Here is a 21,796-nt window from a genome sequence, read left to right on the forward strand (position 1 = left end):
GTTACATACAAATTGTAGTATTATTTGTTCTAGTTTTGTAAGAAATGCTATTGGTATTTTGATAGGGATGCATTGAATCTGTGGATTGGTTTGAGTAGTATGGACATTTAAATAATACTGATTCTTCCAATCCACGAGCATGAATATCTTTCTATGTGTTTGGGTCATCTCCAGTTTCTTTCACCAGTGTTTTATAGTTTTCAGAGAAGAGATTGTTCACCTCTTTGGTTAAGTTTATACCTAGGTATTTTATTCTTTTTTTTTTGGTGTAATTGTAAATGGTATTGTTTTTAAATTTCTTTTTCTGCCATTTTATTAGTGTATAGAAACACTACTGATTTCTGGGTACTAATTTTGTATCCTGCAACTTAGCCTCTTATTCTTAAGCACTACACCTGTGTTTCTTAAGTGGAGGAAATTTTGTCCTCCAAGGGACAGGGGAACATTTGGCAATGTCTGTAGACATTTTTTGGTGTGTGTAGGGGTACGACTGGCATCTAGTAGGAGAAGGGCAGGGATGCTGCTAAACATTCACTCCCCTCCTGCCCCCTTTCCAAAACTTATCAAGCCCAAAATTTCAGTGTTGCCAAGGTTGAGAAATTCTGCACTAGACTTTGTACTACCCATGTTGGTAGAAGGTAATGTAAAGGCATGACATGATGGGAAAAGATTAGGAGAAGGTGCTGAGGAATAAGCTGAGTTTTAATAATGACAGGATATAAAGGATTGGCGAATAGCAGAAAGGTGCTGGTGGTTGTTGAATGCAGAAGGCAAATGGTTCTTTTTTTTTCCTATCAGCCACTTGGCATTTCGGAGACTTGACAATATTTTTTAAAAAAATAAATGGTCTGACACAAACAGACATTTCTCCAAAGAAGACATACAGATGGCCAGACGTAGGAAAAGATGCTGAACATCACTCATCATTAGGGAAATGCAAATCAAACCTACAAGGAGACATCATCTCCTTCTTGTCAGAATGACTAAAAGTGTTGGTGAGGATGTGAAGAAAAGGGAACCCTTGCCTACTGTTGTTGGGAATGCAAACTGGTGCAGCCACTGTAGAAAACAGTATGGAGTTTCCTCAAAAAGCTAAAAATAGAACTACCCTAGGATCTAGTAATCACACTACTGGATGTTTGCCCCCAAATTACAAAAATACTAATTCAAAGGGATACATGCATCCCTGTGTTTATAGCAGCATTATTTACAATAGCCAAATTATGGAAGCAGCCCAAATGTCCAGCAATAGATGAGTGGGTAAAGAAGATGGTGTGTGTGTGTGTGTGTGTGTGTGTGTACATAATATTCCATTGTTAATGGAATATTACTCAGCTATAAGAAAGAATGCAATCTTGCTATTTGCAACAATGTGGCTAGATCTAGAGAGTATAATGCTAAGTGAAATAAATCAGTTAGGGAAAGACAAATACCATATGATCTCACATTTATGTGGAGTTTACAAAAACAAAAAAACCAAAAAAAAATGAGTAAAGGAAAAAAAGAGAAAGATAGAGAGAGAGAGAAACCAAGAAACAGACTCTTAACTATAGAGAACAAACTGATGGTTACCAGAGGGGAGGTGGGTGTGGGGTGATGGATGAACTAGTGATAGGATTAAGGAGTGCACTTGTCATGATGAGCACTGGGTGGTGTTGAATGAAGTGTTGCGTCACTAGAGTTTACACCTGAGACTAATTTTACACTGTATGTTAACTATGTTGGAATTAAAATAGAAACTTAATTTAAAAAGGTAAATGGTTTGTATTTTACTGAGTGAATATGCCTTTTAAACCATTTTATTTCTGAACTCAGAGAGACAAGACTCGTCCTTTTATCATATCCAGTCCTACAAATGGGGCCGAATCTATTGAAGAAGGCTGGCTGTCTGCCAACCCCTATGACAAGAATTTTGGTGACGTACATTTTTATGACTATAGCAATGATTGCTGGAATTGGAAAATTTTCCCCAAAGCTCGATTTGTATCTGAATATGGATATCAGTCCTGGCCTTCCTTCAGTACATTAGAAAAGGTAAGCCACTTTTGGTTTCCCAGTGATTCAAAATGGTAGGCTGTGGGCCTATGTCACTTTCTCAACAGTGGTTCAGAAAGTCAAATGAAATCTACTTCTTATTTAAATGAAAGTTTAGGAAGATCATAGAACTTTTGTTTGTTTATACTTTGGGAAGCTAAATTTCTTGCAGTCATCATTTTGGGGGTTAATACTTTTCTATATTGCTTTTAATTATGTTCCTTCACAAACACTTAAAAATTAAATGGGAACCAGGGGTTGCTTAAGCCTGACTTCTTATCATGCATGAAAGTAACTCTTACTTGCTATTTTCCCTACATCCTACAACTGTTTTTTTTTAAAGCTTATTTACTTATTTTGAGAGAGAGAGAGAGAGAGAGAAAGAGAGAGAGCATGAGCACACGTGTGTCTGTGAGAAGGGGCAGAGAGGGGGAGAGAGAGAATCCCAAGCAAGGGGGATTCTCATGTGGGGCTTGATCTCATGGACCATGAGATCATGACCTGACCTGAAATTGAGAGTCAGATGCTTAACCAGCTGAGCCACCCAGGCACCCCTAGCCTACACCTGTTTTATCATTTATAGCTATTCAGAATTGGATGGTTTGCTACAGTAAGAAAAATAATATGATAAATAAACTTTCGTTTAATGTTATCAGATCATATTATTTCTTTTCTTTCATCTCCTCTTCTACCTCTTCTATTTCCTCCTCCACTTCCTCCTCTTTTTATTTCATGTTGCTGTATTTGATTTTCACTTTCCTTATTCCTACAGATTCAGTTGCACAAATGGATTCAATTTCAGAGTTGTGTGTATTCTTTTTTGAACAATTTTATTGAGATATAATTCACTGACCATACAACGCACCCATTTAAAGTATATGCTTTAATGATTTTCAGTATATTCACAGAGTTGTGCAAGCATCACCACGACCTAGTTTTGGAGCATTTTCATCACCCCAAAGAAACTCTGTTCCCATTAGTAGTCACTCCCCACTCTCTCAGTCCCTCCTGCTCTGCTCTAGGCACCACTAGTCTGCTTTGTTTGTCTATTTGTTTGCCTGTTTTTCACATTTCATATTTTGGAATCATAAAATATGTTATCTTTGTAGGCTGGCTTCTTTCCCTCATCATAAAGTTTTCCAGATTCATCCATGTTGTAGCATGTATTAGTTTTTATTCTTTTTTATTGCTGAATAATATTCCATCCTATGGATATACCACATGTTTATCCATTCATCAGTTGATGTACATTTGTGTTATTCCCACTTTTTTGGCTATTATGAATAATGCTGCTGTGAACATTTGTATACATTTTTTTTGGTGAACATATGTTTTCAATTCTATTAAGTATATACCTAAGGAGTGGATTGCCCGGTCGTATGGTAACTGTCTAACATTCTGAGGAATTGCCAAACTGTTTCCCATAGTTTGCAATGGCTGTGCCATTTTACATTCCCACCAGAAAATGTATGAAGGTTCCAATTTCTCTACATCTTTACCAGCACTTATCCCCCCCCCACTTTTTCACATTTCCCTGGAAATTTGCATTTACAGGAAATTTGCATTTCCTTGAGAGCTAATGATGTTGAGCCTCTTTTCATGTGCTTGTTGGCCATTTGTATATTTTCCTTAAAGAAGTGTCTATTCACATCCTTTGCTGATTTTTTAATTGGTATGTTTTATATCAGATCTATGATTTGCAAATATTTTCTCTTAATTTGTAGATGTTCTTTTTACTTATTTGATGGTTTCATTTAAGACACAAAAGTTTTAAATTTTCAAGTTATCGAAAATACTTATCAATCTTCCCTGTTATCTCTTGTGCTTTTGGTATTTTTCTTCCTTTCTAAGTTTTTAAAATGTTTATTTATTTCTTAGAGAGAGACAGACAGAGTGCAAGCAGGGGAGGAGCAGAGAGAGGGAGACACAGAATTCGAAGCAGCTCCAGGCTCTGAGCTGTCCGCACACAGTGCAACGTGGGGCTTGAACCCACGAACTATGAAAACATGACCTGAGCCAAAGTCGGAGGCTTAACCAACTGAGCCACCCAGGCACCCCTAAGAAACCATTTTCTAATCTAAGATCACAAAGTTATATTCCCGTGTTGTCTTCTGGTTTTAGCTCTTACATTTAGATCTGTGATCTGTTTTGAGTTAATTATTCTATATGGTATGAGGTAGGCATCCAGGTTCATTTTTTTCTGCATGTGGATATCCAAATATCCAAACACCATTTATTGAAAACATTATTCTTTCCTCCATTGCTTGTCTTGACCCCTTTGTCAAAATCAATTAACCATAACTTTTAAGGTTTATTTCTGGATTCTCAATTTGTTTCTAATTGAACTGTCTCTTTTATGCCAGTACGCACTGTCATCCTTACTGTAGCTTTGTAGTAAGTTTCGAAAGCAGGAAGTGTGAGTCCACCAACTTTGTTCTTCTTTTAAAGATTGTTTTGGCTGTTCTGAGTGCCCTCCACTGACATACCAATTTTAGGATCACCTTTCCAGTTTCTGCAAAAAAGTCAGCTGGGATTTTGATAGGGTTTGTGTTGAGTCAGTAGGTCAGTTTGCAAAGTATTGCCATCCTAACAATATGAAGTCTGATCCACAAACATGTAATGTCTTCTTTCATAATTTTATAGTTTCAGTGTACAAAGTGTATACTTCTTTAGTTCAATTTATTCCTAAGTGTTTTATTCTTTCTGTAAATGGAATTATTTTATTAATTTATTTTCAAATTGTTCATTACTGGTATATAAAGACACAATTGATTTTTTATATTGAACTTACATTCTGCAACCTTGCAGAACTTATTATCTTTAGTTTTTGTGAATCCTTTAGAGTTTTCTATGTATAAGAGCATCTGTGGATAGAATTAGTTCTACTTCCTCCTTTCCAGTATGGATGCCATTTATTAACTTTTCTTGACTAATTGCCCTGGCTAGAACCTCTAGTACAACGTAGAATAGAAATGGTGAGAACAGACATCTTTGTCTCATTGCTTATCTTAGAGAGAAAGCTTTGAGTCTTTTACTGTTTAGTAAGATGTTAACTCTAAGTTTTTTGTAGATGCCTTTTTTCAGGTTGAGCAAGTTCTCTTTTATTCCTAGTTGGTTGAGTGCTTGTATCATAAAAGGGTATTGGTGGGGCATCTGGGTGGCTCAGTCAGTTAAGTATCTGACTTAGGCTCAGGTCATGGTCTCATGGTTTGTGGGTTTGAGCCCCGCGTCGGGCTCTGTGCTGACAGCTCAGAGCCTGGAGCCTATTCAGATTCTGTGTCTCCCTCTCTCTCTGCCCCTCCCCACTCATGCTCCATCTCTGTCTCTCAAAAATAAATAAATGTTAAAAAAATTATTTTTTAAAAAAATGGTGTTGGATTTTGTCAAGTGTGTTCTTTCTTCATTTACTGAAATAATCATGTGCCTGTAGTTTTTGTTTCCCCTCGCCTATCACTTGTGTCAAGTAACCCCCCAAAATTTTAAGACAATTTCAAAATCTCCCTCAGTTTTGCCACTTAAACCCAACTATATTTGCTTCTACACATTGAAGTTACGTTGTATTTTTAATTGTAATAAATAATGTTATCACCTTAGATCTACCCTTTTTTTTTATTACTCCTATATTATGGGGTAGACTTTGGGGGAATACTCTTGTTTCAAAATGAAGGAGGATGGAGTTGAGTGTCCTGAGTCAGGTAGGAACAAGTATTAGAAAAGGAAGGAAGGAATGAAAGAGGCAAAAATATTTACTGAGCAGATGCTCTGTACCAGAGACTCATTGTTTCATTTAACAATAATCTCCCCCACACCCCCACTTTGAGACCAAGAAGGAAATGAAGGTACTAGAGGGTGAGAGTTCCATCATTATCCCCAGACAGCAAGTAGCGTATGTGGATTCAGACTTATTATCTAACACAAGAGCTGATCCATTTTCCTTTCACTACATTTCAGGAAGGTGAGTGTTATGAATTGCTAAACCTTTTTCTTAAATCTGTTAACATTTCTAGTTATGTCCTGACAATAATGCAATTGCTGTGTTTTTGTGAAATGCCTGATGTTGTTCAAAGATACTAAACACTATGTTTTAAAATAGGAAAAGGTGAAGCCAAGTTCTATAAGTTCTGTTCATTATGAATCCTTGATTTAGTTATTACTTCTTTTTGAGTTACATTGCTCAGTTGAGGTTGAATTGGGTAATTGGGAAAATAAAAGAAACCAAAAGAGTAACTTTACATAAAGCTTACGTTTTTTTATTTAGAGTTTTTTCATGTATTTAACAAAAAATTAAAATGTCCCTTTCTAGTTTGGGATGCATCACTTCTTTGTAAAATAATTATGTTTTCAACAGGCCATTATCAATATTGCACAGCAATTAAAAGCTTGGGCTATGGAATAAACAGATCTGGATTTGAATACTAAGAACTGCCACTCACTAGCTATATTGCCTTGGACAAATTAGTTAATCATTTTGAGTTTTAGTGTCTTCATCTGTAAATTGGGTTTAATAGTAGTAAAATACCTCTTAGGGGAGGGTTGGGGGAAGAGAGAGAGAGAAAAAGAATGTGTGTGTATGTGTTTGTGTGTGTTTCTACATGCAGGTACTCGTGTGTGCATGTGATCACATGTAAAGATTAAGTTAATTTATACATGGAAGCACTTAGCAGCAGTTCCTGTCACATAGCAACAGGCCATAAAATGTAAGCTGTTGTTAGTATTGATATAATCCATTCTAGCCATAGGATTTGTATGAAAGTTTTATTTTCTCCAGAGCCATCTAGGTTTAAAGAACTAGAAGCTGGAGCTGGACTGTGCCAAGTAACTTAGGAACTTGGGCAAATCACTGAACCTTTCTGAGCCTCATCTCTAAAACAGAGCGATAATAATACCAACTCATAGATTGTTATGAGGATTAAATGAGTTAATATTCTTTTTTTTTTCTAAGTTTATTTATTTTGAGACAAAGAGCAAGAGAGAGCAGGGGAAGGTCAGAGAGAGAGAGAGAGAGAGAGAGAGAGAGAGAGAGAGAGACAAAATCCTAAGCAGGCCCTGTGCTGTTAGCAAGGAGCCCGATGCGGGGCGCGAACTCACAAACTGTGAGATCATGACCTGAGCTGAAATCAACAGTCAGATGCTTAACCAACTGAACCACCCAGCCGCCCCTAAATGAATCGATATTCTTAAAACAATTAGAGCCCTACCTGGCACTTTCTAATTCCTTTTGATAACATTGTTAGAGCTGAAATGTGTAAGACTCTCAAACCGTGGCTGTTACAAGTTAGAAAGCTTTCTGCATAACAGATCAGGTTTACCAATTGTGGGATACATTCAAATCATTACCCATCATAGGGCTGAGAAGCCTGAAGGTGTGTTTTAGGCTTTCGAAAGGAAGAAACATTGAAAGCAGGGGAAGGCTGGTAAAGGTGTGTACGTCTCAAATGTGTACAAGATGACTGTAAATACTAATACCTGTCTTTTAAGAAACTGAAGCAATTAGTGTTCTCTAAACTGTCTGGTGGTAATAGTTTTGAAAAATAGACATAATAATAAAAAATAATAATTTGGAAAAACTTCCACTTTAAACATGGCTAATGTACACTACTTACATTTTAGTATAAATAAATTCCTAAAGAATGTTTTTCCTTTGAAGGTGACTGGTCGTGCATTGCATGATTATAGGGAATTAAAAGTCATATTTTGTGAACAGGGATAAGATTTTTATGTTTTATTTTTTTAAATTTTTTTTTACATTGATTTATTTTTGAGAAACAGAGTGAGACAAAGCATGAGCGGGGGAGAGGCAGAGAGAGAAGGAGACACAGAATCTGAAGCAGGCTCCAGGCTCCGAGCAAGCGGTCAGCACAAAGCGTGATGCGGGACTCGAACTCACAAACTGTGAGATCATGACCTGAACCGAAGTCGGACGCTCAACCGACTGAGCCACCCAGGCGCCCCAAGATTTTTAATTTTCAAGGATTTTTGAGGGTGGGGTAGACTATGTTTTTCAAAGTTTCTGTGTAACTTGGATTAAAACTGATGTCTTCAAATGTAGGCAACAATTGTCTTCTATCCTTCTCAAATGCTAACAGAGCATTAAATCATAGGCCCCGAGGTCAGATTTATGGTCTATTTTTCTGTAAAAGGTACAGTATTAACATATGCATGGTATTTGTTTTTGTTTTTTACTTTGACCTGATGATAGCTTCTCCAAGAGATGAAGGAATAAATAGTATAAATTGTGCCTAGTTAAAAAAAATTATTATTAGGGGAAAAGAATATCATTGTTTGGCTTGTGTCTTCAACTATATAAAAATTAAACACATGTATAGATCAAATATATTTACTAGTCACTGAGAAACAAATGAGCAAGTGACTGCAAAGCATTTACCATCGCAGCAGTGATATTTTATTTTTGTTAAAGAATTGACAGTTTTAACAGAATGCTGATTTCAGTCCGTTGTTCAATTTTGACAATTTATTTACCTGAATAAATAAAATGCCATTGGGGCGCCTGGGTGGCTCAGTCGGTTAAGTGCCCGACTTTGGCTCAGGTCATGATCTCACGGTCCGTGAGTTCAAGCCCCGCGTCGGGCTCTGTGCTGACAGCTCAGAGCCTGGAGCCTGCTTCAGATTCTGTGTCTCCCTCTCTCTGACCCTCCCCCATTCATGCTCTATCTCTCTCTGTCTCAAAAATAAATAAACATTAAGAAAAATTTAAAAAAAAATGCCATTGAAAACTAAACATAATAAATGTTTTAAAAACAGGAATAATGTTTTGAGAAGACAAGACTTTTGACAGAAATGCCAAAGTGTAACTTTCTAAAGGTTTGAGTAAGAGGACTGTGTAGATGCCAAGTCCTGGATTTGTGATTCAGCTTTGCACAGGGCTAGTCTTTCACCAATAATAAGGATGATGGCAAAAACATCTCACATCTGTGAAATTAGAGTCGCAGAACAAACCTTGAGCTCTTTTCCAGTATGTAGAATACTTTTCAAGTTTGTCAGAAATGTTGTTTCACTCCTAACTTCCCAATTTGTACCTCTTATTCTCTGCTCCAAAGGTTTCATCTGAAAAGGACTGGTCTTACAACAGCGAATTTTCACTTCATCGACAACATCATGCAGGTGGAAATAATGAAATGCTGCTTCAGATTGGATTTCATTTCAAACTCCCAAAAAACACAGATCCATTACAGACATTCAAAGATACCATTTACCTTACTCAGGTAAGGCACTTTCATTTTGGAGTTCAACAGGTTCCTGCAGTTAACATAAGGGATCATGTAGAGTCTGTAAGCCTTACGTGGTGAAAAAATACTCATGTTTTTATTTCGCCAATTGAGGAGATTATCTTCTTCAAAATAGATACATGATGACATGCAGTGCTTTTGCATTCGCCTCTCTTACACATTCTTGGCATTTGCCTCTCTTACAAAGAACAGCTCACAAAGCTCTACAACAAATTGTGCATTCAAATGTTCCCTAGCTCAAGATTACTATAAAGTTTTAGTAATTAAGACAATAGCATTTCCCAAGGACAAAATGGAACAATAGAACACAATAGAGTCCAGAAACAGACTTGTGTGTAATATAGTTACTTGACTGATGGCGATGATGCCACTGCAATTCTGTGGGAAAGGATAGTTTTATCAATAAACAGTGCTGTATCAAGTGGGTATCTTTATAAGAATTTAAGGAAATGAACTTTGATGCCATATACAAAAATTAATTGGTCAGTGATCAAAGACTCAATTGTGAAAGGTAGTATAATAACACTTTTAGGAAAAAAACTTATTTTCATGATCTTGGCAAAGATTTCGTAAACAGGACATTTAAAAAACACTAACTATGAGGGGCGTCTGGGTGACTCAGTTGGTTGAGCCTCTGACTCTTGATTTCAGCTCAGGTCATGATCCTGGGGTCATGGGATTGAGCCTCCGTGCTTAGTGTGAAGCCTGCTTAATACTCTCTCTCTCTCTCTCTCTCTCTCTCCCTCTGCTCCTCTCCTCCACTCTCTCTGTCTCTCTCTCTCTAAAAAAACAAAGCAAACAAGCAAACAAAAAAATCACTATGAAAGAAAATAATGATAAATTGGACTTCATTAAAATTACAGACTCTTGTAAATCAAGTCACAATTAAGAGAGGGAAAAGACAAGCCACAGATTGGGGAACCATATTTTTAATACATGTATCTGATAAAAGATTTGTATTCTGAATAAAGAACTTCTATAAAGTAACAAGAAAAAGACATACCTATTAAAAACGGACAAAAACCTTGAACAGGTACTTCACCAAAGAAGATATCCAAATGGTCAGTAAATATATGAAAATGTGTTCGATTTCATTCTTAATCGAGGAAATGCAAATTGAAATCATGCCAGGGTACCCCTACGCAAGGCACACGATGTCATTTTAGCACAATGGCTAAAATTAAATAGACTAACAATACCAGCTGTTGGTGAGGATGTGTGACACCTGGAACTTTTAGACATTGTTAGTAGGAATAGAATTTTTTTAACCACTTTGGAAAATTTTATGGCAGTTTCTATCCAAGCTAAACATTTGCTTCCTCTTTGAATCAGCATTTGTACTCTTAGCTATATACCCAAGAAAAATGAGTGCATATGTCTGCCAACAGACATCTAAAATAATGTTCATAGCAGCTTTATTCATAATAGCTCCAAAGTGGAAACAGCCTAGATGTTCTCTAACAGAAGAATTTATAAACAAATTATGGTATATTTCTATACCATAGAAATATATTCTATGGTATATTTCTATAATGGAATACTCCACGGCAATACAAAAGAATAAACTGCTGAAATCAGAATCAATTTGGATGATTCTCACAAACATGTTGAGCAAAAGAAACACTGACATTTCAGTATAGACTAGATAAATCGATTAGTGGTAACCCCTGTTGTGGAGGGCGTGATGAATTATGGTTAGAAAAGGGTATAAGAAAACTTTCTGGAGTGCTAAAAAAAAGCTTTATATCTTGATCTGGGTGCTGGTTACATGGGTGTATACACATGATAAAAATCACTGAGGCGTACATGTTACATTATGCACTTTACTGGATTATTTTTTAAAACAGCTCTATTGAGATATTGACATACCATAAGATTCACTCATTTTAAGTGTAGTATATTTATCAAATTATGCAACCGTGACCATAATCCAATTTTAGAACATTTCTGACATTCCAAAAAGGTCTCTTGCACCTATTTGCAGTTACTTTCCTTTCTCACCTTCAGCCCCAGGCAAACATTAATCTCCTTTCTGTCTCTATAGATTTTCCTTTTCTCAATGTTTCATATAACTAGACTCATACAATGTGTGATGTTTGCATCAGCCATCGGGCTTCTTTCACCTAGCACGCTGTTTTTGAAGTCCTTCCATGTTGTGGCGTGTACCTGTACTTCATTCCTCTTTCTTGCTCGATGGCATTCTGTTGTAATGGATATACCATGTTTTATATATACATTCATCAGTTGGTGGACATTTGGATTATTATCAATCTTTGACTTATGAATAGCACTACTATGAATATTTGCATACAAATCTTTGTGCACGTATTTTCATTTCCTTTGGGTTGAAATACACAAGTGAAATTGCTCAGTTATATGGTAAATTTATGTTCAACTTTGTAAGAAACTATCAAAACTGTAAGACTGTATTAAAGCCACTACTTATTAAAATTTTGTAAATATTTATTTTTGAGAGAGAGAAACAGAGTGTGAGTGGGGAAGCAGCAGAGAGAGAGGGAAACGCAGAATGTGAAGCAGGCTCCGGCCTCTGAGCTGTCAGCACAAAGTGCGACGTGGGACTTGAACTCATGAACCATGAGATCATGACCTGAGCCAAAGTCAGACGCTGAACCAACTGAGCCACCCAGGCGCTCCAAGCCACCGCTTTTTTATCTGATGTTTTTTCCATACTTGTTTCAAGTTTGGAGAGATAAGGCAGGAGCCTAATCCCAATCATATGAGTTGATCTGAAGTAGATTAGAGGTTTTTGTTAAATATGATCACATTTTAAGTTTTGCATCTTAACACCTAAAAATATGCCAGTTTTTATCCAGACTCTTGCTCACCCTCATCAGTTTTCTCCTGTATAAAAACATAAAATTCTGGATGGAAGCTGAAGCAGAAAACTGTTAGCCAAAAGAACACTCTTTTTTGGAAGGTGATAAACCGATAAAGAGAATTTTATTGTTTTAACCATCAGCTTATCAGTTAGGAAAGTTTTACCAGTGTGATGTGTAATTTGTGAACTTACCTCACAGAATACAAGTTAAAAGGTAAAGTTGATATCTGTCCCTTTTAAAGTGTTGAAGTTCATCATGATTAGCTTTTCACAGCCACTATTCTATAAAAGTGTCTCAGTTTTGGTATATGAAATAGGATGATCCTTATTTGTGTGTATACACATGTGAACCTTTTCAGCTGCTGTTTTTCATGCTGGCTGTCCTCCTCCCCGCTGTTCATTCTATTACTATTACTATTACTTTATTCTATTTCCTCAAAACCACGTTCAAGGTAAAATTTTTTAAGTTTGTTAATTAATTAATTAATTTTTATTTTTTATCTTTTATTTTTTGAGAGAGAGTGTGTGTATGAGCAGAGGGGAGAGGCACAGAGAGAGAGAGGGAGAGAGAGAGAATCCCAAGTAGGTGCCATGCTGTCAGCACAAAGCCCAATGCAGGGCTCTATCTCACGATCTGTGAGATCATGACCTGAGGTGAAATCAAGAATCAGATGCTTAACCAACTGAGCTACCCAGGCGCCCCCTCCTCAAAACCACATTCAGAGAACTGAGAGAAGTAATTGTTCTTTTTGAACTCATTAGCATCAGAGGCACATAGTTAGGAGCTGGTTTTTGTTGGTGATGGCTTTCATCTGATAATTTAGCACCTGGATGGCTCAGTTGGCTAAGCGTCCGATTCTTAATTTTGGCTCACATCATGATCTCATGGCTCATGGGATTGAGCCCCAAGTCAGGCTCTGCACTGACAACATGAAGCCTGCTTGGGATTCTCTCTCTTTCTCTCTCTTACTCTGCTTGCTTGCATGCTCTCTCTCTCTCTCAAAATAAACAAGTAAACTTAAAAAAAAACTAGCACTGGTGTCTTATCAGGCATTGGCTTGGAATTGGATTTGTCCTTGTTAGTTCTACCTTGGAAGCTTCTGATGTACTAGGTGGGATCTGAGATGAAAAAAATTAAAATTATGATTTTTTTTGTTTTTATTGTTGGATTTTCTTGACTGAAAGACAGGAAATGTTAGAGTAAAATGTTCTTTCTCCCCTTGCTCATTTGACTTTAGAACAATCATCTTTGACCTGTGCATTAGAAATAAAAACCTTGGGGCACCTGGGTGGCTCAGTCGGTTGAGCGTCCGAATTTGGCTCAGGTCATGATCTTGCAGTTCGTGAGTTCAAGCCCCACATCAGGCTCTGTGCTGATGGCTCAGAGCCTGGAGCCTGTTTCAGATTCTGTGTCTCCCTCTCTCTCTGACCCTCCCCCGTTCATGCTCTGTCTCTATCTCAAAAATAAACGTTAAAAAAAATTTAAAAAAGAAATAAAAACCTTTCTTAGGTCCATTTTCTCTGTTCCTACTTCCACCCCCTGTTCTTTTTGTCATTGTCTGTCCTACTATTCTGAAGAACAGGGTACCTGCATGTGTACCATGTTTTAAGACATTCTATTAAGCATTCTTTTTTTGCAACTTTCAGAAAAATCTTGGCTGAGAAAGCTATGCAGTACGTTCCTTCACATTTAGATCTGTCCCTATCTTATCTTCTAATAGGAAAAGTATCCTAAGATTTTACTTCTTTAACTCTTTTAATATTCCAAAATAATCTTGCCTCACCTTTCCATCTCCTACCTTATCCTGTTATATTGTATTCCAAATAGCCTACTTACCTAGGCATACTCTCTTAAGCTGTGTCACACAGGCCTCACTGCCTTGTTTGAGGACTGTCTGTACTAACACTTCTGAACTGTTAAGGCAACTTACTCTGCCAGCATGGCCTCTTACTAGCCTGACTCAGAGAGTAAGCTGGGCTGGAGATAGTCTTTACTAACCCCTTAGCTTATAGCTCCCTCTAGTGCCTTCATTTGTTCTTCACATATTTGTTGAGCATGCAATGAAGGCTAGATGCTTGGGGATATCCTTAAGAGATTCATATATATATTTTTAAGTTTATTTATTTTGAGAGAGACAGAGCCAGCATGAGTGGGGGAGGGGCAGCGAGAGGGAGAGAGAGAATCCCAAGCAGATTCTGCACTGCCAGTACAGGGCCTGATACAGGCTGTGAGATCATGACATAAGCTGAAAGCAAGAGTTGGACGCTTAACCAGCTGAGCCACCCAGGCACCTCAAGAGATTCATATTCTTTAGGGTCCATTTTATATTCCTGTGTTGCATGTAACTTGATCACAAGAATGAGAAAAAAGGCATTCTATGTTGTAGGCCCAGGTGTTGATGATACTTGCCACCCTGGAACAGTTATTTGTTTGGTAAGCAGCACTGAGATGTGATAGAAGATCCAAGCCATGCTGAGCTTCTCAGATGAATGGGATGGGTAAAGAAGGGGAATGAATGTGATATTATTAATAGAGTACATTACATACTAATATATATGCAACATGTAATTTAGCAGGCTAGTAGACTGTCAGAAATCTTTGGGTATCTACTACATGACTGGCCCTGGGCCATGAGATGCTTTGTATATCTTCTCATGTAATCCTAACAACATATCTGTGTTACTGTTTTCATTTTATAGTTGAGTAAACAGGCTCAGAAGGGTTAAGTATTTTGCCCAAGTTCTCAGGCAATGAATGCAGCAAGTTTCTGCCTTTTAAACTACAATATTATATCCCTTCACAATTAAGATAAGGAAAGTTCTTTAACTACCGAGGTGTTCGGTTGAATTGTAACATCAATTTGTAGCGGTTAAATAAAGCAGACATCAGAAATTTGGCACATTAAAAAAGGCCTTATTGGAACAATAGAGAAAGTCAATAAAACCAAAAGTTAGTTCTTTGAAATGCTCAACAAAATTGAAAAAACTATAGCTATACTGGCCAAGAAAAAAAAAAAGAGAAGATTCCAATTACTAAATTAGAAATGAAAGGGGCAACACTACTGATGACCTTAAAGAAATAAAAAAATTGATAAGAGAATACTGTAAATAATTGTATGACAGTAAGTCATTTAACCTAGATGAAACAGCAAGTTCTTTTCATAGAAAGACACAAATTATGTAAACTGACTCAAGAAGAAATAGAAAATCTGAGTAGACCTATGACAACTAAAAAGATTGAGTTCATAATAAAAAAACTTCCCCCTACAAAGATAGCTTCACTTGTGAATTCTAAAAAAAAATATTTAAAGAAGAATTAATACCAGTCTTTCACAAATTCTTCCCAAAAAACGGAAGAGGGGAAAACACTTCCTAACTCATTCTGCAAAACCAGTTTTGTTCTAATACTAAAACCAGACAAAGATATAAGAAAAGCAAACAGAGACTATTATCTTTTATGAGCATAGACGGAAAGAAATCTTCAATAAAATACTAACAATCCAAATCCAGCAGTATATACACTATACACTATACTCTATATACCATAATCAAGTGGGATTTATCCCAGAATGCAAGATTGGTTCAACATATGAAAGTCAATCAATGCAATATACCATATTAATAGAATAAAGGACAAATAACGACATGATAATCTTGGTAGATGAAGAAAAAGCATTAGACAAAGTCCAATACATTTTTGTGATAAAATTGTTTTTCGACAAACTAGGACAAGAAGAGGACTTCCTCAACCTGGTGTGACAACTTATGGAGAACCCATTGCTAATATCATTGAATAGTGAAAGACAGAAAGACAAAGTGTTCTTCCTAAGATAAGGAGCAAGATAGTCTTGCCACTTCTATTCAATATTGTACTGAAGATTCTAGCCAAAATAATTAAGCAAGAAAATCAAATAAAAGACATCCAAATTGGAAAGGAAGAAATAACACTATCTCTGTCTGCAGATAACATGATCTTATGTATGGAAAAACATTAAAAAATCCACCTAAAAACCTAGGAGAGCAAATAGGTTAATTCAACAACATTGTAGGGTAGGAGATCAATATACAAATATCAGTTATATTCTAAGCATGAACAATTTGAAAATGAAATTAAACAATAACATTTACAATAGTATCACAAAGAAAAAAATACTTTGGAATATATGTAACCAAGTAGATACAGGATTTGCACTATGAAAATTAGAAAACATTATTGAAAGAAATTAAAGAAATAGAAAGACGTCTGTGTTCATGGATTGGAAGACTTAATATTGTTAAGATGGCAGGACTCCCCAAATTGATATACAGATTCAACATAATCCCTATCAAAATTCCTACTGCCATTTTCAGAGAAATGGGGAAAATGATCCTAAAATACATATGGAAATTCAAGGTATCCAAAATGGAAAAAAAATCTGGAAAAAGAACAAATTTGGAAGATTCACATTCCCAGCTTTGAAAACATAACTACAAAGCTACAGTAATCAAGATAGTGTGGTATTGACCTAAGGCCAGACATGTAGGTTGATTGAATAGAATTCAGAGTCCAGAAATAAACAAATAAGTCTATGATCAAATGATTTTCTATAAGGGTGCCAAGACAATAAAATGGAGACAGAATAGTGTTTTGAACAAATGGTGCTGGAAAAAAGATATCCACATGTAGAAGAATGAATGTGGAGCCCGACCTCATATCATATACAAGAATTAACTTAAAATGGATGAAAGATCTAAATATAAGAGTTACAATTATAGGGGTGCCTGGGTGGTTCAGTCGCTTAAGCGTCCATCTTCTGCTCAGGTCATGATCTCGCAGTTTGTGAGTTCGAGCCCCGCATCGGGCTCTGTGCTGACGGCTTGGAGCCTGGAGCCTGCTTCATATTCTGTGTTTCCCTCTCTCTCTGACCCTCCCTGCTTGCACTCTGACTCTCTCTGTGTCAAAAATAAATCAATACTAAAAAAAAAAGAGCTGAATTTATAAAATTCTTAGAAAACATAGGTGTAAATCTTTGTGAATTTTGATTTGGCAACAGTTTCTTAGATATGACACCTAAAACACAAGCAACCAATGAAGAAATAGGTAAGTTGTACTTCATCAAAATTAGAGACTTTTGTGTGTCAGAGGTCAATATCACAATAGCGAAAAGATAATCCACAGAATGGGAGAAAAATTTTGTGAGTCATATATGTAATAAGGATCCATAATATGTATAAAAACTCTTAAATTCACTAATGAAAAAGACACCTAGATTAAAAAACAAGCAAAAGATTCAAATAAACATTTCTCCAAAGAAAATGACCAGTAAGTACCATGAAAAAATTCTTAACATCATTAGTCACTAGGGAAATGCAAATCAAAACCACAGATAACCACTCATACCCACTGGAATAGCTATAATATTAATAATAAAGAATTATTGGTAAGTGCATTGTTCAGGGTTCTCCAGGGAAACAGAACCAATAACAAATATATATGAGATTTATTGTAGGAATTGGCTCACATAGTTATGGAAGCTGAGAAGTCCTACAATCCATCCACAAGATGGAAAACCAGAAAAGCCAGTGGTGTAATGCAATTTGACTCTAAAGGTCTGAGAACTGAGGGGCCACTGGTGTAAGTTCTGGAGTCCAAAGGCCCAAAAACCAGGAGCCCCATTGTCTGAGAGCAGAAGATGGATATCCCAAGTCAAAAAAGAAAGAGAAATGGTCTTCCTCTGCTTTTTGTTTAATTCAGGCCCTCAACTGATTGGATGATGCCCACCCACATTGGTGAGGATGGATCTTCTTTATTTAATCTTCGGAATCCCTAGAAACATCCTGACAGGTACACTCAGAAATCATTTTACCAGCCATTTGGGCATCCCTTAGCCCAGTCAAGGTCACACGTAAAGTTAACCATCACAGTAAGAATGTAGAGAAATTGGAACCCTCGTATGGTTGCTGGTGGGAATGTAAAGTGATGCAGCTGCTGTGAAAAAGCTTGTCAGTTTCTCAAAAAGTTAAACATTGAGTTACCATAGGACTCAGAAGTTCTACTTTTAGGTATATATCTGAGAATATTGAAACACGTGTTCACGCAAAAACTTGTGCACAAATGTTCATAGCATTTTTCAGAGCCAACAAGTTAAAACAATCCACATGTTTATCAACTCGTGAATGGATAAATAAAATGTGGCATACCTATACAATGAAATATTACTCAGCAATAAAAAGGAATTGAATAATGATACATGCTACAACATGGATGAACCTTGAAAACGTTATGCTAAGTGAAGAAAGCCAGTCACAAAGGCCGTATATTGTATCATCCCACTTATGTGAAATGTCCAGAATAGGTAAATCCATAGAGACAAAAAGGAGATGAGTAGTTTTCACATAAGGAGGAGAAGGGAGAATGAGGAGTGGCTGTTAACCAGTACAGTACTGTGTTTCCTTTTGGGGTGATAACATTCTGGAATTAGGTAGTGGCGGGAGTGCACAACCTGTGCCTACATTGTAAGCCAATGAATTGGAAAACACGCAGGGGAATTGTATGGTATAAATTGTATCGGTTTATAACAGGGCTAGATTGGAAGATTCTTATCCTCAGGATACTTTTAAGTATATAAAGACTATAAGTCACATTCTGTCAGGAGGGCTTAGTCACATGGCTACCCCTCGTTCCAAGGGCAAGGGGTGGGCTTCTGAAGCACGTAGCCCTCCTACAGCTCTGTCACCCTGGAGGACAGGGGTAATGGGTTTTTGTAAACAGTTGGCCATCTCCAGCACAGTGGCAAAGCTGGAATTGGAACCTAGGTCTCGGTGTCCTGGTCCAATTTCTTTTTACCCTACCATCTGTTTCTCCAAGGAGACTGATTTCATAAGTGTAATCAAGCAAGCTGCTGAAAATAGACTTTTTTGAAACTAAAATAAGATTTGTCTGCTAACAGAGGGACTGAGTAGCCTAGGAAATGACTAAGCATTTATCCTTCTTATGTGCAAAGGCTGTCCTCTTTAGGGAAGGATGCAGGAGTATATACATACAGGTCCAGTTTTGAAAAGGAAAGAGGCAATTCCAGGGATTTTCTAGGGAAGTGCGGTTGTACAACGTCCCGTCAAGAAGCATAGTGGGCAATGGCCTTCTGCATCTTTATGAACAAAGGTGTTATTCATTAGCCCTGATCGGCATCCACCGATTTGGGTAAACCCAGATCCACGATACTAGCGTGAAACCGTCTGCCTGTGGTGTCCACTGCACTGTGCCAGAGCCGGAGCACTAGAGTCTCGATTATCCTCCTTCACACCAAGTTCAGATGTGACAGGCCACTAGTTAGGGCTTGCCTAGTGCCATTTGCCTTTCGTTGCTAGCCCTAAGGGGTAGGCAATCCTGCATGCTTGTAAACAAAGTTTTTAAGTTTAAAAATTCTCAAAGATTGTAAATATTTACCTGTTAAACCAGAAAAGATAAACTACAGCGAGGAAATTGTTAGAATAGATAGACCAAGATAAATCTATCTTGCAAGTATAGTTCTGAAAATTAAAATAGAGACTGGAAATTCAGATGTTTGGGGGGACCAGGCAGGTATTTTAAATGCATGGGAGTATGGCTATTGGGAATTGTGGCAAAATGGAACATATAAACCCTGACTTAAGACATTAAATAACATCCAAATAAGAAACAAAAAACACCTGCTTCAAAACAAAACAAAACAAAACAAAACAAAACAAAACAAAACAAGAACCCCTGCCTCTGGGCCAATTAAAATCTGTGTGGGGCAAAGGTCAGCTTGGGGGCCACCAATTTATAGCAACTCTTGACTGGAATCTAATATAGCAATATGCAATAAGGAGTCCAACATTTGTTGCATAAAGAACACAAGAACATAAAATGTTCTTAGCTCCTGCATTTAAAGAAACAAAACTGGAAACCATTCAAAAGCCTAATAATTGAGGAATGATTAATCACACAGTGGTAAAACTGTATAGCCATTTAAAGCACAGCGATGCTAGCCAGTGTGGGGCATGGAAATGTACACATGTGAAAACTAAGTTACACTAAGTTACAAATGTATATGTTACCACATGTGTTAACAAAGATTGGAAAAGAATTTGGAGCAATGTAAATAATTGGATGCCCCGAGATTTTTTTTCCCCCTGAAAAGAAGCTTAAATTCACCATGAAGAAAAAGAAAATCCAAGTTACTGCTACCAAGGCTATGAGTACAATATCTAGGTGTCCTCTGAATTCGATCCAGTTAAGCACAAGCGTGACTATTTCATAGGTTATGGCTTTGTCCTAGAAGTTTTCTTTTTTGCCGGAAAGAGATAATTTCCTACTCTGGTTATACACTGATATTTTGTTCCCACTTCAGAATTCTGTTTTTACTTCTTTCTTATTTATCTTTCCTGTTTCCTATTTAACCTCTTTCCTATTTTACTTCTTTCCTACTTTATAAATGTGGATCCTAGGAAAGAGTCCAGTCCCACATTGAATGGTCTCCCACTCCTAGCCCCTGCAGTCCGTTCTTCTTTCAGTCAGTAGTGTCTTCTTGTGGGCATGCAAATCTGGTCACTTCACCTGTCAGCATACAGGCTTTCCGTGACTTCCAGTTGCCTCCAGGGCACACACCAAAATCTTCCCAGGTCTGATCCTGGAATCTCACTGGCCTCTCTTCCATTGCTCCAGGCTTTTTGCTCTCTGGCCACCCTGGCCTTTCATTCTGGGCCTGTGCATTTTCCCCTCACTACATGCATCCTCTTTGGCTGCTAGGTTCTGTCCTCTCTCTTTTTGTCTTCTCCTTTTTCTCAAATGTTTATTTATTTTTGAGAGAGAGAGAGAGAGAGAGAGAGCGAGCAGGGGAGGGGCAGAGAGACAGGGGCAGTGGCAGAGGAGCGGGGAGAGGCAGAAAGAGAGAGAGGGAAGGGGTGCCTGGGTGGCTCAGTTGGTTAAACGTCTGACTTCAACTCAGCTCATGATCTCGTGGTTCGTGGGTTTGAGCCCCACGTCAGGCTCTGTGCTGACAGCTGGGAGCCTGGAGCCTGCTTCGGATTCTGTGTCTCCCTCTCTCTCTGCCCCTCCCCTGCTCGTGCTCTGTCTCTCTTTGTCTCTCAAAAAATAAAACACAACTTTAAAAAACACCCTCAAGCCTGCTGTTTTCTCAGACCTAAACACTCACATCGAACAATAACACCTGTGCTTCAATGCTCTCCCCTGAATCAGGTGATGCAGGCGCAGTGTGTCAAAGTAGAGACTGAATTCTACCGCCGCAGTCGCAGCGAGATAGTGGATGGAAAAGGACACACCATGGGCGCACTTTATTGGCAGCTGAATGATATCTGGCAGGCTCCCTCCTGGGCTTCCCTAGGTAAGTGTTTCAGCATTCGTTGTGCATGTGAGAGAAAGCAATACCTGTGTGGAGAGGCACTGAGAAAGCACAGGGCCTGAGGGGTCAGATTAACCCAAGTAGAACCCCTTCGCAGGGGAGGGGAGGTTCCCCAGTAGCCTATGAACCACCCTGCCCCCCTTCCTAGTCTTTCGGGGGAGCCTCAGAGGCAGCCCGGTTTGAGTTCTGGGCTGTGCAAAGTCACAAAAGCGGGCTAATCCAGGGGATAGATTCATGCATGAAGATCTCAGCCATGTGTCTCATCATTATTGCTTAAAAATTTGAATTTAATTAGGAGGACTTTCCAAGCAAAA

General features: G+C 37.7%; 1 protein-coding gene across 6 annotated transcripts in view; it reads left to right on the forward strand.

Moving 5' to 3' along the window:
• Nucleotides 1–21,796, forward strand: part of MANBA (mannosidase beta) — a 110,223-nt gene that overhangs the window by 79,839 nt on the left and 8,588 nt on the right. For 5 of the 6 annotated variants that reach the window (XR_008296223.1, XM_027061579.2, XM_027061587.2 and 2 more), the window contains 3 exons: nucleotides 1,816–2,034; nucleotides 9,093–9,257; nucleotides 21,320–21,464. Coding sequence is in view for 5 of the 6 variants with exons in the window: in XM_027061579.2 (XP_026917380.2) it covers nucleotides 1,816–2,034; nucleotides 9,093–9,257; nucleotides 21,320–21,464 (529 nt within the window). In the remaining variant the exon portion in view is untranslated. The remainder of the gene's footprint in view (nucleotides 1–1,815; nucleotides 2,035–9,092; nucleotides 9,258–21,319; nucleotides 21,465–21,796) is intronic. The other variant, XM_027061589.2, reaches the window with a different exon arrangement.

This window comes from Acinonyx jubatus, chromosome B1, assembly GCF_027475565.1.
Source record: "Acinonyx jubatus isolate Ajub_Pintada_27869175 chromosome B1, VMU_Ajub_asm_v1.0, whole genome shotgun sequence".
Taxonomy (NCBI): domain Eukaryota; kingdom Metazoa; phylum Chordata; class Mammalia; order Carnivora; family Felidae; genus Acinonyx; species Acinonyx jubatus.